This window comes from Zootoca vivipara, chromosome 9 (assembly GCF_965207765.1).
Source record: "Zootoca vivipara chromosome 9, rZooViv2.hap1.1, whole genome shotgun sequence".
In the NCBI taxonomy this organism is placed as follows: Eukaryota; Metazoa; Chordata; class Lepidosauria; order Squamata; family Lacertidae; genus Zootoca; species Zootoca vivipara.
The window spans coordinates 39,043,587-39,062,253 of NC_142592.1; the positions used below are offsets into that span (position 1 = coordinate 39,043,587).

The window sequence follows — 18,667 nt, forward strand, 5'->3', positions numbered from 1 at the left end:
GTCATTTCAACGGGCTTACCTTGTCATGCAAATCTTGTAAGAGATCACGGATAATAAGCTGCCTATCTTCAGGTTGTATAAGGTCCTGTGGGCAGGCAGTTAATATGATTTCCACCAACTGCCTCCAGGACTCCAGAGCATGCCGCTTAGCATAGAGACACTGAAGGAGCTTGTTCCGTTCCACAACATACTGGAGAATTGTGTTGATTTCCTGGACGGTCAAGGAAAGGGTTAGCTCATAGACCAAAAAAAGGCTCTATTTTTAAACAAAGTTGCAAAGGACGTATCTAAAAAGTAGCTTCTGAGAAAGTGAATTTATATTATATCCTTGGCCTATAATCAAGCAGGGCGTGTGCACACATGTTTGCATTCTCCTCAGTTGCCCAAGGAACCCTAAGACTGCCTTTCAAACTCAGCCAAGTTTCAAAAGCAGCTTGAGGATTTTGCCAGGGAGCTGCTTAAAGGGGGGGGGGGATGCCATCAGAGGAATGTGGGTTGTCTCCCCATTGAGATTCTCTTTAAACAGCAACTCAAATTGCTTTTGAGAGTTTAATGAGGACAGCTGATAAGGGGGAAAATGGAGAAGATGCTGGATGTCTATGCACCCCTTCTGGGCAGCAGAATTCTCAGTCTCAGTTTTCCTTAGAAGTGATGCTCTGCTTCATCACAGTCACTGGGTGGCCTTAGGTAAGACAAGAATTGCCAGCACTACCTACATCCAAGCCCTGCTGAGACAATAAATGAAGTATTGCAAAGTAATTTTCTGAAAGCATTTATAAAATGAAAAGAGCTATATAAATGAATGACAGATATTGGGCTCTTCCAAAAAAACAATTACGTAGTAAAATAATCCATGCAGCTGTTTTTCAAGAAATGGCCACAACTGTGGTTGAGCACAAGCTATGCATGCCAAAAAAAGTCCTGGGTTTCATCCCCAGCATCTCCATGTAGGGCCCCTGCTTGAACTCACGTCAGTGTCAACAACGCTGAGATAAATGGACCAATAAATGGATTCTATATATGGCAACTTCCCATGTTTCAATCAAGCTTACACATTTTAAGTGGTCTTACCTCCATGAGCAAAGGTCTCTGCCCAAGGGCTGCCAATCCTTGTAGGGCATTAACTTCAGCAATCAGAACTTTGTGGAGATGCTAGAATTGAAGAAAGGAAAGTGCTGTCTTTTGTTCATCTATTATGTGTTAAATTTGGAGACAATTGTGAACATGAAAACACTGCTAATTCCCTTTGCGATTCACTTTACTCATTTCACATTTAGGTCCACAATTTCCTTTACACCCCAGTTCAACTTAAATGAAACAGGCCAAGGAAAGTACAACAATGTTCAACTTGAAATGTCAGCTTTCCTTTTAAGACATTGAATATAAGGCACTATGTTTTGTAAAGAAGCTGGCACAACAGAGGTATGAACTTTAAGATAACCACATCACTATTAGGTATGTAAGTAAAAACCTATAATAATAAATAAAACATTGATTTTCACATGGAAGAATATGTTTGAGAGGCTACTAACGTAAATGACATACTGAAGTCAGTGGGAGAATTAAGGTTTTATCTAAAAGATCCTCCACGGAAATAAAAAATGTTTGAATATACATAATGTTTGCTGCACTGCACCCTTAAACTAACTGTGAAGCCAGGTTCAGAGGTTTCCAAAAATTGCTCACCTTGACATTGCAGATAACTGGTCCACGTGCACTTCTGTTCTCGCAGTTGGCAATGACCTGCTCAATTTGAGCACGGTCAAAAAAATCCAGCTGCAAAGGTTCTGGGATCTCTTGACTGAAGTCAATTGAGTCTAGGATGCTCAAGATCTTCCTGCGTACTAAGGAAGGAATAAATCTATTCAGTAATGGAAGAATCAGAGTTTAACTGAATTCTGAAGACAGAAGTTAAAGCAGCTTTAATGGAAAGAGCTTTCTGATTATAATTAAATTTTGTTCCTAATGGTTTCCTTAAATTCTATATACAAGAAGGGAAACATTTAAACCTGAAATGTCAGATGTAGGCACAAATATCTACTTACAGTAGGGTGGGGAAACCTTTTGGCCTGGAGGGCCAGATATTTCATTCCACCCTCAACTTCTGGACCAAATGACATCAAGTGACGGACAGAGGGATGGTCCTGACAGTGTTGGCCTAACAGTGATAGGGAGAGCTAGTGAACAAGCAGGGCTGAACTTCCCACACAAAAGCTGATGTATGGTGAATTCAATCCTGCTTTCTGCAAGGTTGGAGCGCGCAAGTGCCCCATAGGAGATGTCTTCTGTGCACCTGAACCAAGCAGAATTGAACTCCCCATGCACCAGTTGATATAGAGGAAGTTCAATCTTGCTTTCTTCTGTCACATTTCTACTTGCTCCACACTTTACATATGGCAGGTAGGCACGGTTTGGAGAAAACAGCCTAGAGGGCCAAATGGGGAGACTTGACAGGCCAAATCTAGCCTGTGAGACAGAGGTTTCCTACCTTTGACATATAGTCAGATCCTGGACTTGTACAACCCTATCTGACCAAGATATTGTCATGCACACAGCAATTTGAGTGCACTACCGGTAGTGTTTGTTGAGGTCCCCACCCCTCCGGCCAGGAGCTCTGTCGCACTGATCATATAAAGGGTTATTTGAGGAGTATAAAAAGACCCCGGGAGGTGCAATAAACAGCCCAACAGACTACAAATTAGTATACAGATTTCTAGCTCATGGCTGCTGTACATGAAACAATTGTGTTTTAGATTGCTGACACAACATTTAAACAATAGTTTAAAATTAATTCACCTGGCTCATAGCCACCCATTTCTCAACATAAGACTGCACAGGTTCTAATCCAGAGTAGAAGGACTGAGTAAACCAGCCTCAACGAGACTTACCTTTGGCAGCAGTATCAAAATGAAGAAACCCACTAACAGACCGGCTTTCATCTTCTGTGCCTCCTTCACCATCAGCTAAGAGGATTGAAATTTTGAAAAAGTTTACTTAAGAAATTGCCTTGCCCCATGCGGACCTATTTGATCACTTTGATCTATGAATCTTGCACTTTTACAAGTGTCACATGATCTCCATATGGGGCATTAGTGTGATCTCCATTAGTGTGGCAGCACCTGTGGCTTGGACCTCCCCTGCTTATTGACATTAAGCAGTCATCCTCACTATATTGTGTTAAGATTGCTGCTGAAAACTTTCTGCTTCAGCAAGCATATTGAGACATTATTTACCAATATTTGTTGTTAAAGTTTTCTTAATTTTATCTTTGCTTTCAATTATGATAGTTTAATGCATATTTGTTTTAAATCGGTTTATGGATTTTAGCCGTGTTTCATTTAAAATTTTATTTGTATACTCGTTGGAGAGCTTTTCCCAAATGAATGAAAGCAAAGGTGCACAAATTCAAACTTAGCAAAGGACTTTTAAAAATTAAAAATGCTGCTTTCTAGGGAAATTCCAGCCTAATAAATGCATTAAAATATTGTAAGGTTACAATGACTTCATTGTGTGTGTGGCATTATGCCTCAAGTGCTTAAAAATATATAGAGTGCACTATAAATGCTTAGTACGGCCCACAGCATGGCTGCTAATTTATGTGGTCTGAAACCTTGGCTTATATTTACATCCAAAGTTAGCCACTATAAAGTGTAAGGAAAGCATTATATCATTCGGCTATGAAAGTGGAAAGTAATTCAAAAATGGAAAGGAGCCCTTTAGATATGAGCAGTCTTTGATTCTTAGAGCAGCCTTCCATGCTCCACTTACCTAAGTAGGATTTGACAGGCATGTCATCCAGAAGGAGGTGCAGGAGTCTCTGTGTGTGAGAACGCTGGCGGTTCAGTGAAGTAACACGCAATTCTATAGAGGCTGTCTTCATTAGCCAGGACATCTGGTTCAATGCTGGAATCTCATGCTCTGAAAGTCAAGACAGGGCAAAAATGGGAGCAATACAGACACTTCAGAAGAGCCTACCATTGCTGGTTGGACTCATGTTATATTTGTTACATATCAGCTGCTTGGAAATGTAAGCAAATGGGGCATTGCTCTCTGTGGGGGAAGTTGTTTATGTAAAGCAGCTTTCCACCACACAATGTAATTAACGGCAAAGCCCTGAAAAAGAGGAGCCGCTTTTGAAATGTATGTTCTCTTGGCCCTCCAACTGCAGTTGCATGGACATTAATCACCTTATCAGAAAAAATAATGTACACAGAGTGGCTCTAAGAAGGAAAAATGACTTCTCTCTCCCTGCCAGGAAAAGAATGTGCAAATCTTGCTAAGACGAGACTTTCCAAATTCTGTTAAAAAGGCAAAAAAAGAAGAAGTGATTCTTCCAAGCAATGAATGAGAATTGAAAAAATAATGTAAGATCACTGGTGTCTCCTCAAGTTGTATTCAATACTATAGGAGATCCAGAATGCCTCATTCTTCAATACATTTAAAAGGGCCTTGAAGATATTCTTTGCCATGGTCTTCCGTGATTAGTTGTAGACTGAGAGACATAAATGGTGTTGTGATTTGTTTTTTTTCTATCCAATGCTGGGCTATTTGTTGTTTTTACTAGTTTTATGAAGTAGATGTTGCAAATATTCTCATTGCTACTTTTCGTGTATATTTTGCAAGCCACTTATAAATAATGTTTCTTAAATGCAGATTCAGGTAAGTAGCTGTGTTGGTCTGATACAGTCGAAAGAAAAAATTCACAAATTCTCCAGTATCTGAAGAAGTGTGCACGCACACGAAAGTTTATACCCAAAACAAACTCAGTTGGTCTCTAAGGCGCTACCGGACAATTTTTTAATTTCTTAAATGCAGGTTATAAATAACTTGCTAAAAATAAAATTATGAGACTGTACTTGAAAAGTCTTACCTTTGACAGAAAATGGTAAATGCTGCAACTGAGAGAACAAAAAATCCTGGCTGGTCCTCAAATATCTCATTGTCGGGCCTGAAGTGTCTGAGCAGGCACACAACTGATAGATCACCTGTTTGAACAAGAAGGAAATCCAGATATTAGTTTCCTTTAATATTAGCCAAAATATATCTAATTAAGTTTTGTATTTGAACTCAGATCTACTCATCCAATCCTATACACTTTTACCTGGAAGTAAATCCCATTCAATTCAATGAGACATACTTCTGAGTAGAACTACAATGTTAAATGTTTTTTTAAAACCGAAACTAGTAAACTGCAAAAATCAATTCCCTCCAAATTGAAAGCTCATTGGATTTATTCAGAGCACCCCATTTTAGCTTTCCTAAAACAGGAAATATCATGTATACCTGGTAACACAATTCTGCTAGATGAGGAGATTGTTGAACCGCTGTGGGACCAGACCTTGTTTCGGTACCATTCTCCAGTATGGTCAAAATGGCATGTAGGCAAGTTCTAGGGCAGCCCAATACACCTTGAAGATACAACATTCATATTTAGGGGGGAAACTGTACATGATGTATAGAAACGAAACATCACCCTGTTTTAAAGATTTACTTCACAAAAAAAAACACAAATATTTTACTCTAATTTAACAATGATTTTTTTCAAAACTGGACTATGGCAAGGATCCAATTATTCATTCATTTTGTCAAATTTATATATACTTTCTACAGCACACTAATGTTAATACCGCTTACTAATTTGAAAAGATAATTAACAAACAGAACAGCAAGTAGATTGGGGTGGGCAGCCCTCTGCCTGTGGGCCAATCCTGGCCCTCCAGGGGGTCCATTTTCCCCAAGCCATGCCCATTCATGTCAGCTGATGGCCGGGAGAGTGGGGTTTGCTGTATGCCTGTTCCCACCCCCAAAGCAGCAGGATTTAATGCCCCACACATCAGCTGATGAGCAGGGCTATGTCCCCAGTCTGATTCCTCTTGCTTCTTGCCGGGTTTGGCAAGGGCTCTGGCTTTTGCAAGACTTTTCACTTGCAGCTGGCCGGCATGAAACATGTGGTCATGGCTGCAATCACTCTCAGTAAAGTTTCAGCTAAAATGGGATGAAGAGAGTTGCATTAACGCTCTTCTGAAAAGTGTAGTTCCTGGCTTCTTCCTCATGTAGGAGGGCAGCAGCAGTGGAGCAGGGAAAAGAATCTTCTCTTCCACCCCACTACTCCGCAAAGAAGCATGTGAGCTCCAATATGGAAAGGAGGGAAAGCCTTTGCAAGCCTCCTCCAACCCCTCCCCTTTTAAGGTCAGGGCAAAAGGAATTTTCACAAATGGGTGGCCCTGCCCACTTGTCAAATTTGGCACAATAAGGACCTGGGCTCATGGAGCCAGCAAGTTTACCCACCCTTGACATAGACCAGGCTTCCTCAAACTCGGCCATCCAAATGTTTTTGGCCTACAACTCCCATGATCCCTAGCTAGCAGGACCAGTGGTCAGGGATGGTGGGCATTATAGTCTCAAAACATCTGGAGGGCTGAGTTTGAGGAAGCCTGACGTAGATCATTTTGTTATATCTACTGAGCATGAAACTTCTGCCCATTCTGGGCAAAAACGAATTCCTTCTACTACTGAGCTGATTCTTTCCAACACATGAACAGCAGCTCCCTCACCCTGCCCTCTTCAGCCATGTACCTGGGTCTTGCAAGTTTGTGTTGCTCACAGGCTTCTTGAATTCATAACCCAGAAGATACAAGGCAAGATTTGGTGGGCTGCACTCCAAAGAGGCGATGAGAAGGTTCAGGATGTTAATCCTTGTTTCATGGTAAATTGGGGCCTGCTTCCTTTCAGCTTCAAGTTCTGGGAACCAAAAATACACATCAGTGATACAAATTCATGAAGTGCTCAAGTCTAATATCCAATAGCTTTTAATGGAAACATACATGATTTGCAATAATGTACAATATTTTTGTTACAACAGGGTAAATAGTCACTTGCCTAATCACTTGTGTTGACCTATCCAGGCAGGGAAGTGTACATTTCCAAGTGTCAACATGCCTCAAAGAATTATCAGCTGTATAAATTGCCAGTCCATCCACATGTAAGTATTTTGTGGAGCAGTGACTTTTATAGAATTGCTTTTAAAACTAGCTTGCAAATGAGTGCTCCGCCTTTTGCCCAAAATGTTATAAAAATAAGAAAAAGGGCACATGATTCTGAACTCAATTATAGGCCAAAAAATATATTAATAAAATGGTTTTCAGTTCTGCAAATAGTCACATTCTGAGGATCCTTGATAATGCATTCTCAGTTATCCAGCAGCTTATTTTTATGTACAAAAAAATGGACTACTTTCATACCTTCGTCAGAATTAATGATTTCTTCAGCAGCTTCATTGTCCAAACATTCCACAAACCCAGCCATTAGTTTCTGGCTGGTATTCTGGATTTGCAACCAAAGAATGGAAATGAGAAGAGAGTGAGGTATTATACGATGACAGATTGATTTAGGACCTCCCCTGCCTATCTTGAAGCCCAGACAGAACAATATGGGGAGAAACAGTCTTTCGGGAAACCGGGTCCTGAGACTTTAGGATTTAATACATCAAAACTAACACCGTGAATGGACCTTGTGTTGAACAGGTAGCCAATGCAGATCTTTTGAGTTATATGGTCCTGTGCAGACCATATAACAGTATAACTCAAAAGAGCTGCTGACTCCTCCTTCCAGAAATCAGTTGTAGGGAGACTTGGGAAATGATCCGAAGTTACATGAAGCAGCCCTCTTGCTAAAGTTAAGTGAGATTTGATTGCTGACTAGATGGGAAGGTCCTGAGACCCATACAAATGTAAAACAACTCTGACCTGGTTAGAAACCATTCTAACAGTAAAGCCATGTGCTGGCTACATCATTCTTCCCTTCCCATGCATAAAAAAACAAATGTAACAACAGTTACCTGGTCTTGTGTGAAGTCTCCAATCAATTTGACCTGAATATTAGAATTACAAGAAATGCAACACAGGATCTTGGAACTCTCAAAAGCCAGTTCAGGATTGGTATTGCCATGATAAAGATACCTTGAAAATTACAAGAACATAGGAGCTGTCAATTCCAACCAGAAATGCCAGAGAAAAGAGGGGAAAGGAGCCTTAATAATGGTTCCATGCTGGAAGCTGCCCAGAGTGGCTGGGGTGGGGTACAAATAATAAAATTATTATTATTCATAAAAATTAGTATTAAGGCTAAACATATGTATGCAGAAGCAGGTGAAGGGAGGTGAGGGCAGCAGCATTGTTCACTGTGACAGAGATGGCAGGACGCAGCAGCAAGGTCAAGCTCTGGGTTGCCATCAGTGCTGTGCACACCTGTGGGCTGTCATTGTCAGCCCTGCCACTGCTTTGCCCTGTCCCATCGATGCAAACACAGCACCACTGCCACCAGCAAGGTGATGCTACTGCTCTCCCCACTCCACTCCTGATGTAGCATGTAGCTACATCAGACATGTATAGATGATACTAAATCATATTATACACAAATAGCTCTCATTTGTGCTAGCCGTTTATAACCAAAACAACACACACACACACACACACAGAGAGAGAGAGAGAGAGAGAGAGAGAGAGAGAGAGAGAGAGAGAGAGAGAGAGAGAGAGAGAGAGAAGACCTAGGTCAGAAGACCTAGGGGAAACCCCAAAGGTTTTCAGACATATGCAACTGCTCAGAACAGATTCGTAATTTGGACCCGATCCCTAAAATCAGGTCAGTACAGAGACATTATTTGATTTCTTTGAAGTGAGCTGAATAGTGATAATCTGTGTAAGGAGCAGAGCAAGCCGTAGGAACCTCTCAACAGGCACACAATGGTCTCACATTATGCCAGTCTCTCTAGAACCACACCTGTCTTTCTAAATGCATTGGTTCTACCTGGCAATATTCACCACGTGGTCTGCCTTTTTAGTCCGAGGGTTGATTCCTTGCAGCAGCTGTTCCAGTGATGTAACAATCAGGGAGAGGTGACTTTCCCTTAACAAGTCCATGAAAAGGTTCTCTTTCTGTAGGGTCAGATTAAGCAGCCCAAGGCAATACTGTACAGCTTTCTCTAAGTGCTTCTTTCCTATGGAAGGAAAGGAAAGAAAGACAATCCCACTTCCATGCCTAGAACGCTTATAAGGGAAACAAATAATGCTGCAGTCAATCTACATATGTGCATTAATAGAGCCATAATAAGTCACAGTTTGTGTTAAAAGACCCCACTCAAGAATGGCCAATTTTTATTCAACAGCTTTCCTTGCAGTGGATCTACATGATGAAGAATTCAGTTCACTGGCTATACAGTAAGTAGCATCAAAATATTTTTTTAAGTTGAATTTTTAATTTATTTTTGCTACATACCAGGGAAAGGAGCGTAGGTATCTAGTTGTTTAACCCCTTCTTCCAGCAAGCTAAGGCACAGTTCCAACATTGGTGACTCATTCAACAGATGATACATCAGGTTAAATCCAGGTGGTTTATAAGCTATAATTTCTTCTCCTAAAAATTAAAAGCACAATTCAGTAATATCAGCATTACAGTTTGTAAAAAAAAAAATTCATTGCTTTTTTCGAAGCAAATCTAAACACAGTCACCACCCCTTCTTCTCCTATACCAGCTTCAAAACAATTGCAAAATCCAGCTGCTTTTGACACTGTAGTACTTTCTTCTCTGAATTTATAACTTTATTTGCTCATTCTGTCTGCCTGTTAGACTACAGTCACTTCCTCCTTGCTAGCTTTGCCCAGAATTATTATTCTGAGTCTGAAGGACCAGTCTAAAAGCCAGCAGGAGAACTGGTCACCATTTTGCTTTCTTCCCCAAACAAGATACAAAAACGGAGCTAAAGACAAACCAGGAAAGAGCATACCTTGTAACTCCACATATTGGTCCACAAAATCTTCAAGCTGAGGTTCGTAATCTCTCAGCAGTTTGTAAAAAACCTCTAGAACTGCTTCCGCTACTTCCCACTGTCAAGAAAACCACACACAAAATATTATTTTAAAAGTGGACATCTCAAACCTCAGCTTCCCCTTTTAGTATGATAAAAAGATGCCTTACGCAGAATCAGGCTATTAGTCCAAGTAGCTCAGTACATCTATGTTATCTGGCAGTGGCTCTCCATGCAGTCAGACAGAAGCCTTTCCCAGCCGCTCTTGGAGATGGCCAGGAATTGTACCTGACTCTACCAGTGAGCTACAACCCTTCTGAAGTATCGCTAATCTTCTAATTCTGAGCATCATGTTATGGCAGTGGAATACATGGAACCCAGTCACTAGCTCAATTCATATTTAATGTGATTAGCTATAAATCTTAGGGGCAGAAATTAGCAAAACATCACATCATTTTAAAAAGTCAACATCATCAAGTTAAGAAACATCTATAGAAGTTATTTAAAAACAATACATATTTAGAAGCAGACGCTACCTTCTCAGCAGCTCGCCGATAGGCCCTTGTACGAAATCGAAGAAACACAGAATCTCTCAGAAATTGCAGATATGGATCAAAGCCTGGTGGGCGCAAGCCAGCGCCCAGGTTAGAAGGAAATGAACTCTCCACCAGTGTGCTAAGGAGCCGGCAGAAGGCACGAGTTAAAGGATACTCCTCACACCGGGATTCAATTTCATTCAATTCAACCTTTGCAGGAAAACAGAGAAACAAACATTATTAAAAATGTAATTCAGTGCATCATAATGTCAGAATGTATCTATAGGAGTTTTTTTATTTTTTTTACACAATTACAATGTTGTTGTTTAGTCATTTAGTCGTGTCCGACTCTTCGTGATCCCATGGACCAGAGCACGCCAGGCACTCCTGTCTTCCACTGCCTCCTGCAGTTTGGTCAGACTCATGTTGGTAGCTTCAAGAACACTATCCAACCATCTTGTCCTCTGTTGTCCCCTTCTCCTAGTGCCCTCAATCTTTCCCAACATCAGGGTGTTTTCCAGGGAGTCTTCTCTTCTCATGAGGTGGCCAAAGTATTGGAGCCTCAGCTTCAGGACCTGTCCTTCCAGTGAGCACTCAGGGCTGATCTCCTTAAGAATGGATAGGTTTGATCTTCTTGCAGTCCATGGGATTCTCAAGAGTCTCCTCCAGCACCACAATTGCAATAGATTCTCATCTTTCACCACAACCAGATGGATAGCACAAGGCATGTTTGCCTTCAAAAAATGACTAAAAGGGAGTAGGGCATTTAGTAGGTTTTTAATTTGCCTATTGCTTTTCAATGTCTATGACCTCAATTAAGCTAAAACTAGTCACAGCCAAGTTAATTAGTAATCATTGAAACAAGTTAAGTCACAACAACCCTCATTGCTTCCAACAGTGCTTGCAGTTTGAGAGTCAGGCGCATCTAAGTCAATTGACTTCAGTAGGTTTAGGCATGCTTAAATCTGCACAGGATCAGAACGCTCATCACAACCAATTCCAGGTGTCTACTCATCTTGTACTCCTGCCAACCTAGCAGTTCGAAAGCATGTCAAAGTGCAAGTAGATAAATAGGTACCGCTACAGCGGGAAGGTAAACGGCGTTTCCATGCGCTGCTCTGGTTCACCTTAGTCATGCTGGCTTAGTCATGCTGGCCACATGACCTGGAAGCATAGCTGCCAAGTTTTCCCTTTTCTCGCGAGGAAGCCTATTCAGCATAAGGGAAAATCCCTTTTAAAAAGGGATAACTTGGCAGCTATGCCTGGAAGCTGTCTGCGGACAAATGCCGGCTCCCTCGGCCTATAGAGCGAGATGAACGCACAACCCCGGAGTCGTCTGCGACTGGACCCAATGGTCAGGGGTACCTTTACCTTTACTCATTTTGTAAGGGATTTTTTCCCTTTTGACTTTTCTGAACAATTTGACTTTTTTTTTAAAAAAAAATAAGGAGTATGTGCACTATTATTACTATTTTTAAATATGCAAGTAAAAGACTCTGAAGCTCCTATTTGCTGAAGCAGTCCTACAGCTTTTCACTTTATACAACCATGTAGCTAACTAGAAACAGATTTTACCTCAATGCCAATGGCTTGTCTTTGGCCTGGAGTTCTGACAGTTTGTAGTATCTTTCAAAACAAACAAGAGAGAATGGAAATGACTTTTCATAATCATCAAAAGAACATGAGAGCTAAAAAATGAGCTACGCTGTTTATCTCGCACACTCTTTTTCAAGAGCTTCTACCCATATGAAAAGGTATTGTCACCCTTCCAGAAAGACCGATTAAACTCTATCCAACAAGCTTTAAATGCAGCACCTGAAAATCCCCGACCCAGTAGAGAACAACGGACTGATGCAAATGTAACACTTCCCGTTCCTTAACCACGATTATGGGGTTGAGTCACATGCTCCCTCTTCCCACCCTCTTCCATTTAGTTTGCAAATTCACACAAAGTGCAAATGTAACAACTAACCACAGCTAACACTAGTGATGAAAGGAGAATGGAGAACCTGCACAAGAAAGGAGGAACTATGGGGAAGGAGTACAAAGTCCTATTGGCTTTTCCCTTCACCAAGGGAATGAGCACACAAAAGTTACAAGTCTGCCAATGTTTATAAACCTGCTAAAAGGCTACTAGCCTAAATTTCCATGTTGGCCACAGAACAGAAGCAGCTCCCTTCTGCAGCTAGCATAGAAACACAGGATATTAAGAAAATTGCTTCTACTAAAAAGCAGTCAAGGAGGGACACAGCAATCCACTTCTCTACCACCAACTTGCTCATTTGCTTTATTGAATACCTGGTCACCTAGGATTACCAGGAAAATTATTAAATATAAGGCTGCATTGCATCTGTGCTGGCTCTCATTTGTAGGCAGCAAGATTTTGTTGATCGGACCTAAAAGGACTAGAGTGCTAGTGTGATCAGCTGTCTTTACATCAAGACACATTCGGGGGAAAGCATAAACTTCTACTATTCAGAGCATACATTGCTAAATAGTGTCAGAATACGTACAGGGTTGCACTAAGGGTTAAACTGCCATGGAAAAGCTAAGATACCTGGGTGTATTCCAATGACTGCCAGAGTGAAGCAGCAATTTCCGGAGATTTCCCAAAGGCTGAAAGAGTCTCTAATAACTCTGCTTTCAAAATGGGATGGATGCTACATTGCAGAAGTCCCAAAATTATAACCACGGGTGTCCACTGAGGGTGTTCACAGAGAGCCAAGCGAGCATTCTCACTCTAGAAAGGAGAGAAAGAGCACCAATGACCTCCGATGATTCAAACAAAAGCTAAGTAATGTCATTATTAAGAATAAGTATCCAGGACTAATATTGCCCTTACTTTCTTTGTCCCAGTCAAGATGAACTCCAGTTCAAGTCAATCAATGGCTATATCATTTTTCCTCTAGTACATCTGACTTTTAATATAAAATGTGCCGAGTTTGTAAAGCCAACTTAATTAATAAAATAATGGACAAATGGAATCCTGAATGCACCAACCATTAAAGGGAAGGCCTGTTTACCCATTTCACTATAGTTTCTGTAAGTTGCAGAAATGAAATCAATCCATCCTGTTCTTTCTGGGTGATGCCTCTGAGAGGAAGGTGACGATACTGAATGCTCTCTGCACTAGGCAAATCTTTCCGCAGGTGCTCATGGTACAGCATCAGAGAGTGGAAGAAATGCTCCCAGGAGACAGGACTGCCACCTGCTCCTTGGATGTTTTCAGCTAGAAGGGGGGGGGAAATATCTGCATGAGTACAGATTATGTTAATTAAGCACACATGTAAAAAATAAGACCTGCCCTTAATTTAAGATTAAACATTTTTATTGTCTATCATCTGAAAAAACATGAGCAATCCTATATTCTAATATTAAAAAACAAAACAAAAATCTTCAGTGGAAAAACCTACAAAGGGAAACCAAAAACAACTGAGTATACTTAGTGGGCAGGGAAAGCAAACTGATAGTTTTTGGGGGTGGGGGGTAGAGGAGGATGGAATGCAGTACCCTGGAAAGGGCATAGCTTCCTAGAATCCTTAACAGGAGCACTCCACTCTGCAACATTTGGTTGCGGGTCCCATTTGTTTATACCATGGGTCGGCAAACTAACGGCTGGGGGCTGGATCCAACCCAATTGCCTTCTGGATCCGGCTGCAGGTGGTCCAGGAATTGCCGCGTGGATCAGCGTGGGGATTCTGATCGTTCAGGCTGCACCATTCACCCACACACATACACACACTGCGGCGGCACCTCCTCCCTCCCTCCCTCCTCCTGGCTTCTCCTCGTCCTGCCTAGAGGAGGAAGGGGGTGGGCTTTGTTGAGCTGCGGTTGGCTGAGCGCCATTTTAAGCAGCCCCTCTCCAGAGCCAGCCCTTTTTGTGCCACTCATTGTCCCTCTGCCGCAGTCAGCCCCTGCCACTCACAAGGCACAGGTAAGCAGCCACCGGGGCTCGTCCGGTGCTGTGGAGAAGGGAGAGGAGAGTCGGGGATTTATTCCCCCCCGCAATATAGTCCGGCCCCCCACAAGGTCTGAGGGACAGTGGACCGGCCCCCTGCAGAAAAAGTTTGCTGACCCCTGGGTTATTCCATGATACTCTGTCCCTCAAACACGAAGAAAGCTGCCCAATACTGAATCAGACCACTGGTTCATCTAACTCAGTATTGTCCACACACGAACTGGCAGTGGCTCTCAAGGGTCTGAGGCAAAAGTCTTTTCCAGCCCAACCTGGAGATGGCGGGTATTGAACTTGGAACCTTTTACATGTGCTCTATTACTTTTGTTCTTTTCCTAAAAGGCAGCCACAAAGTTTACACTTAGAAACAAGTTATAGTGAACACAGATAAACATCAACTAGAAATATACTTAAGAACATAGCATAATGAAATATGAAAAGCTTAAGACTAAAGCATTCACTTCCTTGTCTACTTCAGGATAGGCTGCCTTGCAAATAATGCATTAGTACTGCAACAGATTCAAGTGAATGGGAAAGTATGTTGGCCTATTTGAGGCCTTATTTCTTACCATGGCTGCTGCCGTTGCCCTTCAGCAAAGTAAAGCAGTAATGTGCGCATTGGGGCCCATTGGCTAATCCCCGGAGCATTTTCAGGTAAGGAATGTAAATTGTTGAGGGAAGGAGGTCTCCCATTTGTCTAACAAATTTAGACAAAACAACCTACAAAAAAAAGTATAGAAACATTTGCCTAGGAAGAAATATATGCCAAAAAGCCAAAGGCCCCCAAAGTTAAAGTTTTAAAATAACTTGTAATGTACAGGTAGGTAGCCGTGTTGGTCTGGCGTAGTCGAAACAAAATTAAAAAATTCCTTCCAGTAGCACCTTAGAGCACCTTTTGCATGCACACAAAAGCTCAAACCAATGACAAACTTAGTTGGTCTCTAAGGTGCTACTGGAAGGAATTTTTTTATTTTGTAATGTACACAATCTGTTCAGACGCTAACAACTAAAATCAAATCCCTTTTCTAGCCTTGATTTTCTGAAAACTGGGATTGGTAGGACAAGAATTCCCCACCCCTTCTAAGGCACTAGGGCAGGCTTAGAGAACTTTTGGTCCTCCAGACATGGCTGAACTACAACTCCCATCATCCCTGGCCATTGCCTATGCTAGCTGGGACAGATAGGAGCTGTAGTTCAGCAATGTCTTAAGGGCCAAAAGTGTCCCATACTTGCACTAGGTGAATGATCCAGTTAAAATGTTAAGTACATTTAAATCCCATCAATTGCAGTGGGGAAGATTTAAGAATATTTTTATCTCTTGCACTGAATCCAATGGGACTTGAAAATGGATTTTTGCTGGATTATGCCCCATGGCATACAGTAACTTTAAAAAACTTGAAGGAAACATGGAAAACTTGCTTAGCATTTAGAATGCTCAATATAATCATTTCAAATGCCCAATACAGCAAGTCAGTATTGTTATGCACAAATGCAGAGGGGAGCAGGGGGTGGGGTGGGGTTGAAAATCAACTAAATCTCCTTTATCCACTTTTGCTGTCACTATCATTTTAAGCAGTTGTGCTGTTTCAGACAACACGTTTGGTGCCGCAGAAGGACAGCTGGGTGTGCCCCAGCTTGTCGCCTCTTCCTATGAAATGCAAGCATCCATAGCCTTTGGGGAAATACGATGTGCTACTAATAAAATGGCTTTCAAGAAAACCCAAGACGAAACAACAGAGGAGGGAACTGGCATTTTCTCACCTGACGCTGAGGTGGTCTTTGATGGGCTATCCCAATATATGATCCTATGATGGTGGAACTCTGCAGGGGCTCCGAAGGACACCAGTACTCAAGAGCAAGCTCCAAATTAAATGGATCCTTCTTGTACAACTCGGCAATCTGTAGAACAGAAATAACGTGAGTCCTATATACCTATAAATATATATATACTATAGCCTATCATGATCTTTAGGAACATTGCCTTTCACCTGATTATCATCCGTGCACCAAATTCAAATACCAAACAGATTCCATTAGCAGCAGCCCCAGCTATGTTAACACCATTCCCTTCCACCGCCACAAAACTCCCTGGGGCAGCTTTCAAAACTTTGGCAACTTTTTCCGACTAAAGACTAATTTGCCAGCATTAAGAAGAAATATAGTTACTTTAGCATAGCTTACATCACGTCTGGTATTTTTTAAGTGGGATACAAAAGTGCTATTTTTCTAGAAAAAAAGTTGCCAGAACTCGCCATGAATGCTTCTCTTATAATTGCAATGGAGCCCACCAGAGAGGTGCCAGAAGTGTATTGAATATACTATTTGGCATTCATGTTCTTGGCATTCCAGCTGTATTATTTTTAACCAATGTACCAATGTTTTCTAAAAAATGAAACTATGAGTTCTCAATATTTTATTTTTAAAAAGTACTTACTAAAAACATCAGATGCTCCAGATCCCGTCTAAGAGAAAGAGGTGGCTCATTACCCAATTGTATACTCATGTGTATCATGCGAGCATCTTCATCAGCACGGTTTCTGAGCTGTTTCACCTACACAATTTGCAAAGGAAATACATTTATTGATAATTAACTATGAAGTGAACAAGAGCAGACAGCTTTTACAGGCATTAGCATGTACTGTATTTATGAAAGGGCCATTAGAATCTTTTTTTTAAACGTTTCCTTAAAGCAGGTATGTCCAAAGTCCGTTTCGGGGGCTTAATCAGGCCCTTTGGTCGGCCCTCAAGGCCCTTCACTTCATCAAATCTAGCCCTCTTTGAAAACAGTTTGGACACCACAACATTTACCACACTGTAAGATTACATGAGGAACTGGTTCTTTACACCAGTACCAAAGATGCATATGAGATAAGAGAAAACTGTTGACATTACTACTTACATATATTTAAGACCCACTGATTTCAAAGGTACAAAATTGATCACGTGCTTGTCTCTCTCACTGAAATCTATGGGACTGAAACATTTCTCATTCTAGCTGAATTGTGCCCTCTATTCCCCAAGTTAGTCACCATGTAGAAAAAGTGCAATTTTAATTGTATCTGTTTCATATAACAATAGCAGGCAACTGAACAGAATAAAAAAAAGCATGACTCATTCAAATGAAGCTCAGACCTATTACTAGAATTCTCCAGATTGGAAAATTATATTATATACCGTATAATATAAAGCTAGTCAGCAAACATTGAAGGATGCCTGTGCAAGTACTTTGGTTTAATTCAAATTCACAGCTGAACAGCACAATCCTATGCATAAACCCACTGAATTCTATGAAGCTTCCTCCAAAAGTATAACGGCAGCTTATGTATATTTAATATTGGAGTAAGTAAAGCGAGATGAGCGCCACAACCCCAGAACCGTCCGTGACTGGACCTAACGGTCAGGGGTCCCTTTACCTTTTTAAGTCCCATTAAACAGAATGTGAGAATGACTTTCAAGGAGATCTATGTAAGATTAACATGACCAAGTTGAGAGATTGTGACTAGAAAAGAGAAGTACCCCAGCAAATAGTAAAGATGATGAGCGAACCAGACAAAATAGCATTACTAACATAAAATAATTTGTATGTGCACAATCTGGAAGAGGGCAAGGACCACAACAGCAAGTACAGTGGTACCTCTGATTATGAACTTAATTCGTCATGGAGGTCTATTCTTAACCTGAAACCGTTCTTAACCTGAGGTACCGCTTTAGCTAATGGGACCTCCTGCTGCCACCATGCTGCCGCCGCACGATTTCTGTTCTCATCCTGAGGTAAAGTTCTTAACCCAGGTACTACTTCCGGGTTAGCAGAGTCTGTAACCCAAAGTGTTTGTAACCCAGGGTGTTTATAACTCGAGGTACCACTGTAGTTGCTTTTTCTAAGAAAAAAACTATTAAATTACTTTAACTGGTCATTGGGGCTTAAGACAGGATTTAGACCAGGCTTCCTCAAACTCGGCCCTCCAGATGTTTTGATACTACAATTCCTATCATCCCTGACCTGCTAGCTCAGGCATCCCCAGACTTCGGCCCTCCAGATGTTTTGGACTACAATTCCCATCTTCCCCAACGACTGGTCCTGTTAGCTAGGGATCATGGGAGTTGTAGGCCAAAACATCTGGAGGGCCGCAGTTTGGGGATGCCTGTGCTAGCTGCTAGTCCTGCTAGCTAGGGATCATGGGAGTTGTAGGCCAAAAACATCTGGAGGGCAGAGTTTGAGGAAGCCTGATGTAGCCAAACAATGTGCAGTATGCATGCAACTTACGTGCATTTAACATGTGCAATTTCATCTTTAGGTGGTTGAAGGCTGGCTAGCTGAAATCTCCAAGAACAGAAAATTTTTAAGCACTCTGCCTTTTGGCACAATAGTTCCAG

General features: G+C 41.5%; 1 protein-coding gene across 2 annotated transcripts in view; it reads right to left on the reverse strand.

Annotated features, from left to right (window-relative positions):
- The window catches only part of NUP205 (nucleoporin 205), a 38,076-nt gene that overhangs the window by 12,828 nt on the left and 6,581 nt on the right, over positions 1 to 18,667 (reverse strand). For both annotated transcript variants that reach the window (XM_035128261.3, XM_088651978.1), the window contains exons 9-28: positions 16,728 to 16,844; positions 16,055 to 16,192; positions 14,863 to 15,013; positions 13,362 to 13,567; positions 12,896 to 13,078; positions 11,914 to 11,964; positions 10,339 to 10,548; positions 9,782 to 9,881; positions 9,274 to 9,411; positions 8,806 to 8,995; positions 7,838 to 7,958; positions 7,242 to 7,323; positions 6,577 to 6,741; positions 5,284 to 5,408; positions 4,871 to 4,985; positions 3,769 to 3,918; positions 2,889 to 2,963; positions 1,687 to 1,844; positions 1,072 to 1,152; positions 20 to 211 (exon numbers count right to left, since the gene is read on the reverse strand). In XM_035128261.3, coding sequence (XP_034984152.2) covers positions 20 to 211; positions 1,072 to 1,152; positions 1,687 to 1,844; positions 2,889 to 2,963; positions 3,769 to 3,918; positions 4,871 to 4,985; positions 5,284 to 5,408; positions 6,577 to 6,741; positions 7,242 to 7,323; positions 7,838 to 7,958; positions 8,806 to 8,995; positions 9,274 to 9,411; positions 9,782 to 9,881; positions 10,339 to 10,548; positions 11,914 to 11,964; positions 12,896 to 13,078; positions 13,362 to 13,567; positions 14,863 to 15,013; positions 16,055 to 16,192; positions 16,728 to 16,844 — 2,748 coding nt within the window. The remainder of the gene's footprint in view (positions 1 to 19; positions 212 to 1,071; positions 1,153 to 1,686; positions 1,845 to 2,888; positions 2,964 to 3,768; positions 3,919 to 4,870; positions 4,986 to 5,283; positions 5,409 to 6,576; positions 6,742 to 7,241; positions 7,324 to 7,837; positions 7,959 to 8,805; positions 8,996 to 9,273; positions 9,412 to 9,781; positions 9,882 to 10,338; positions 10,549 to 11,913; positions 11,965 to 12,895; positions 13,079 to 13,361; positions 13,568 to 14,862; positions 15,014 to 16,054; positions 16,193 to 16,727; positions 16,845 to 18,667) is intronic.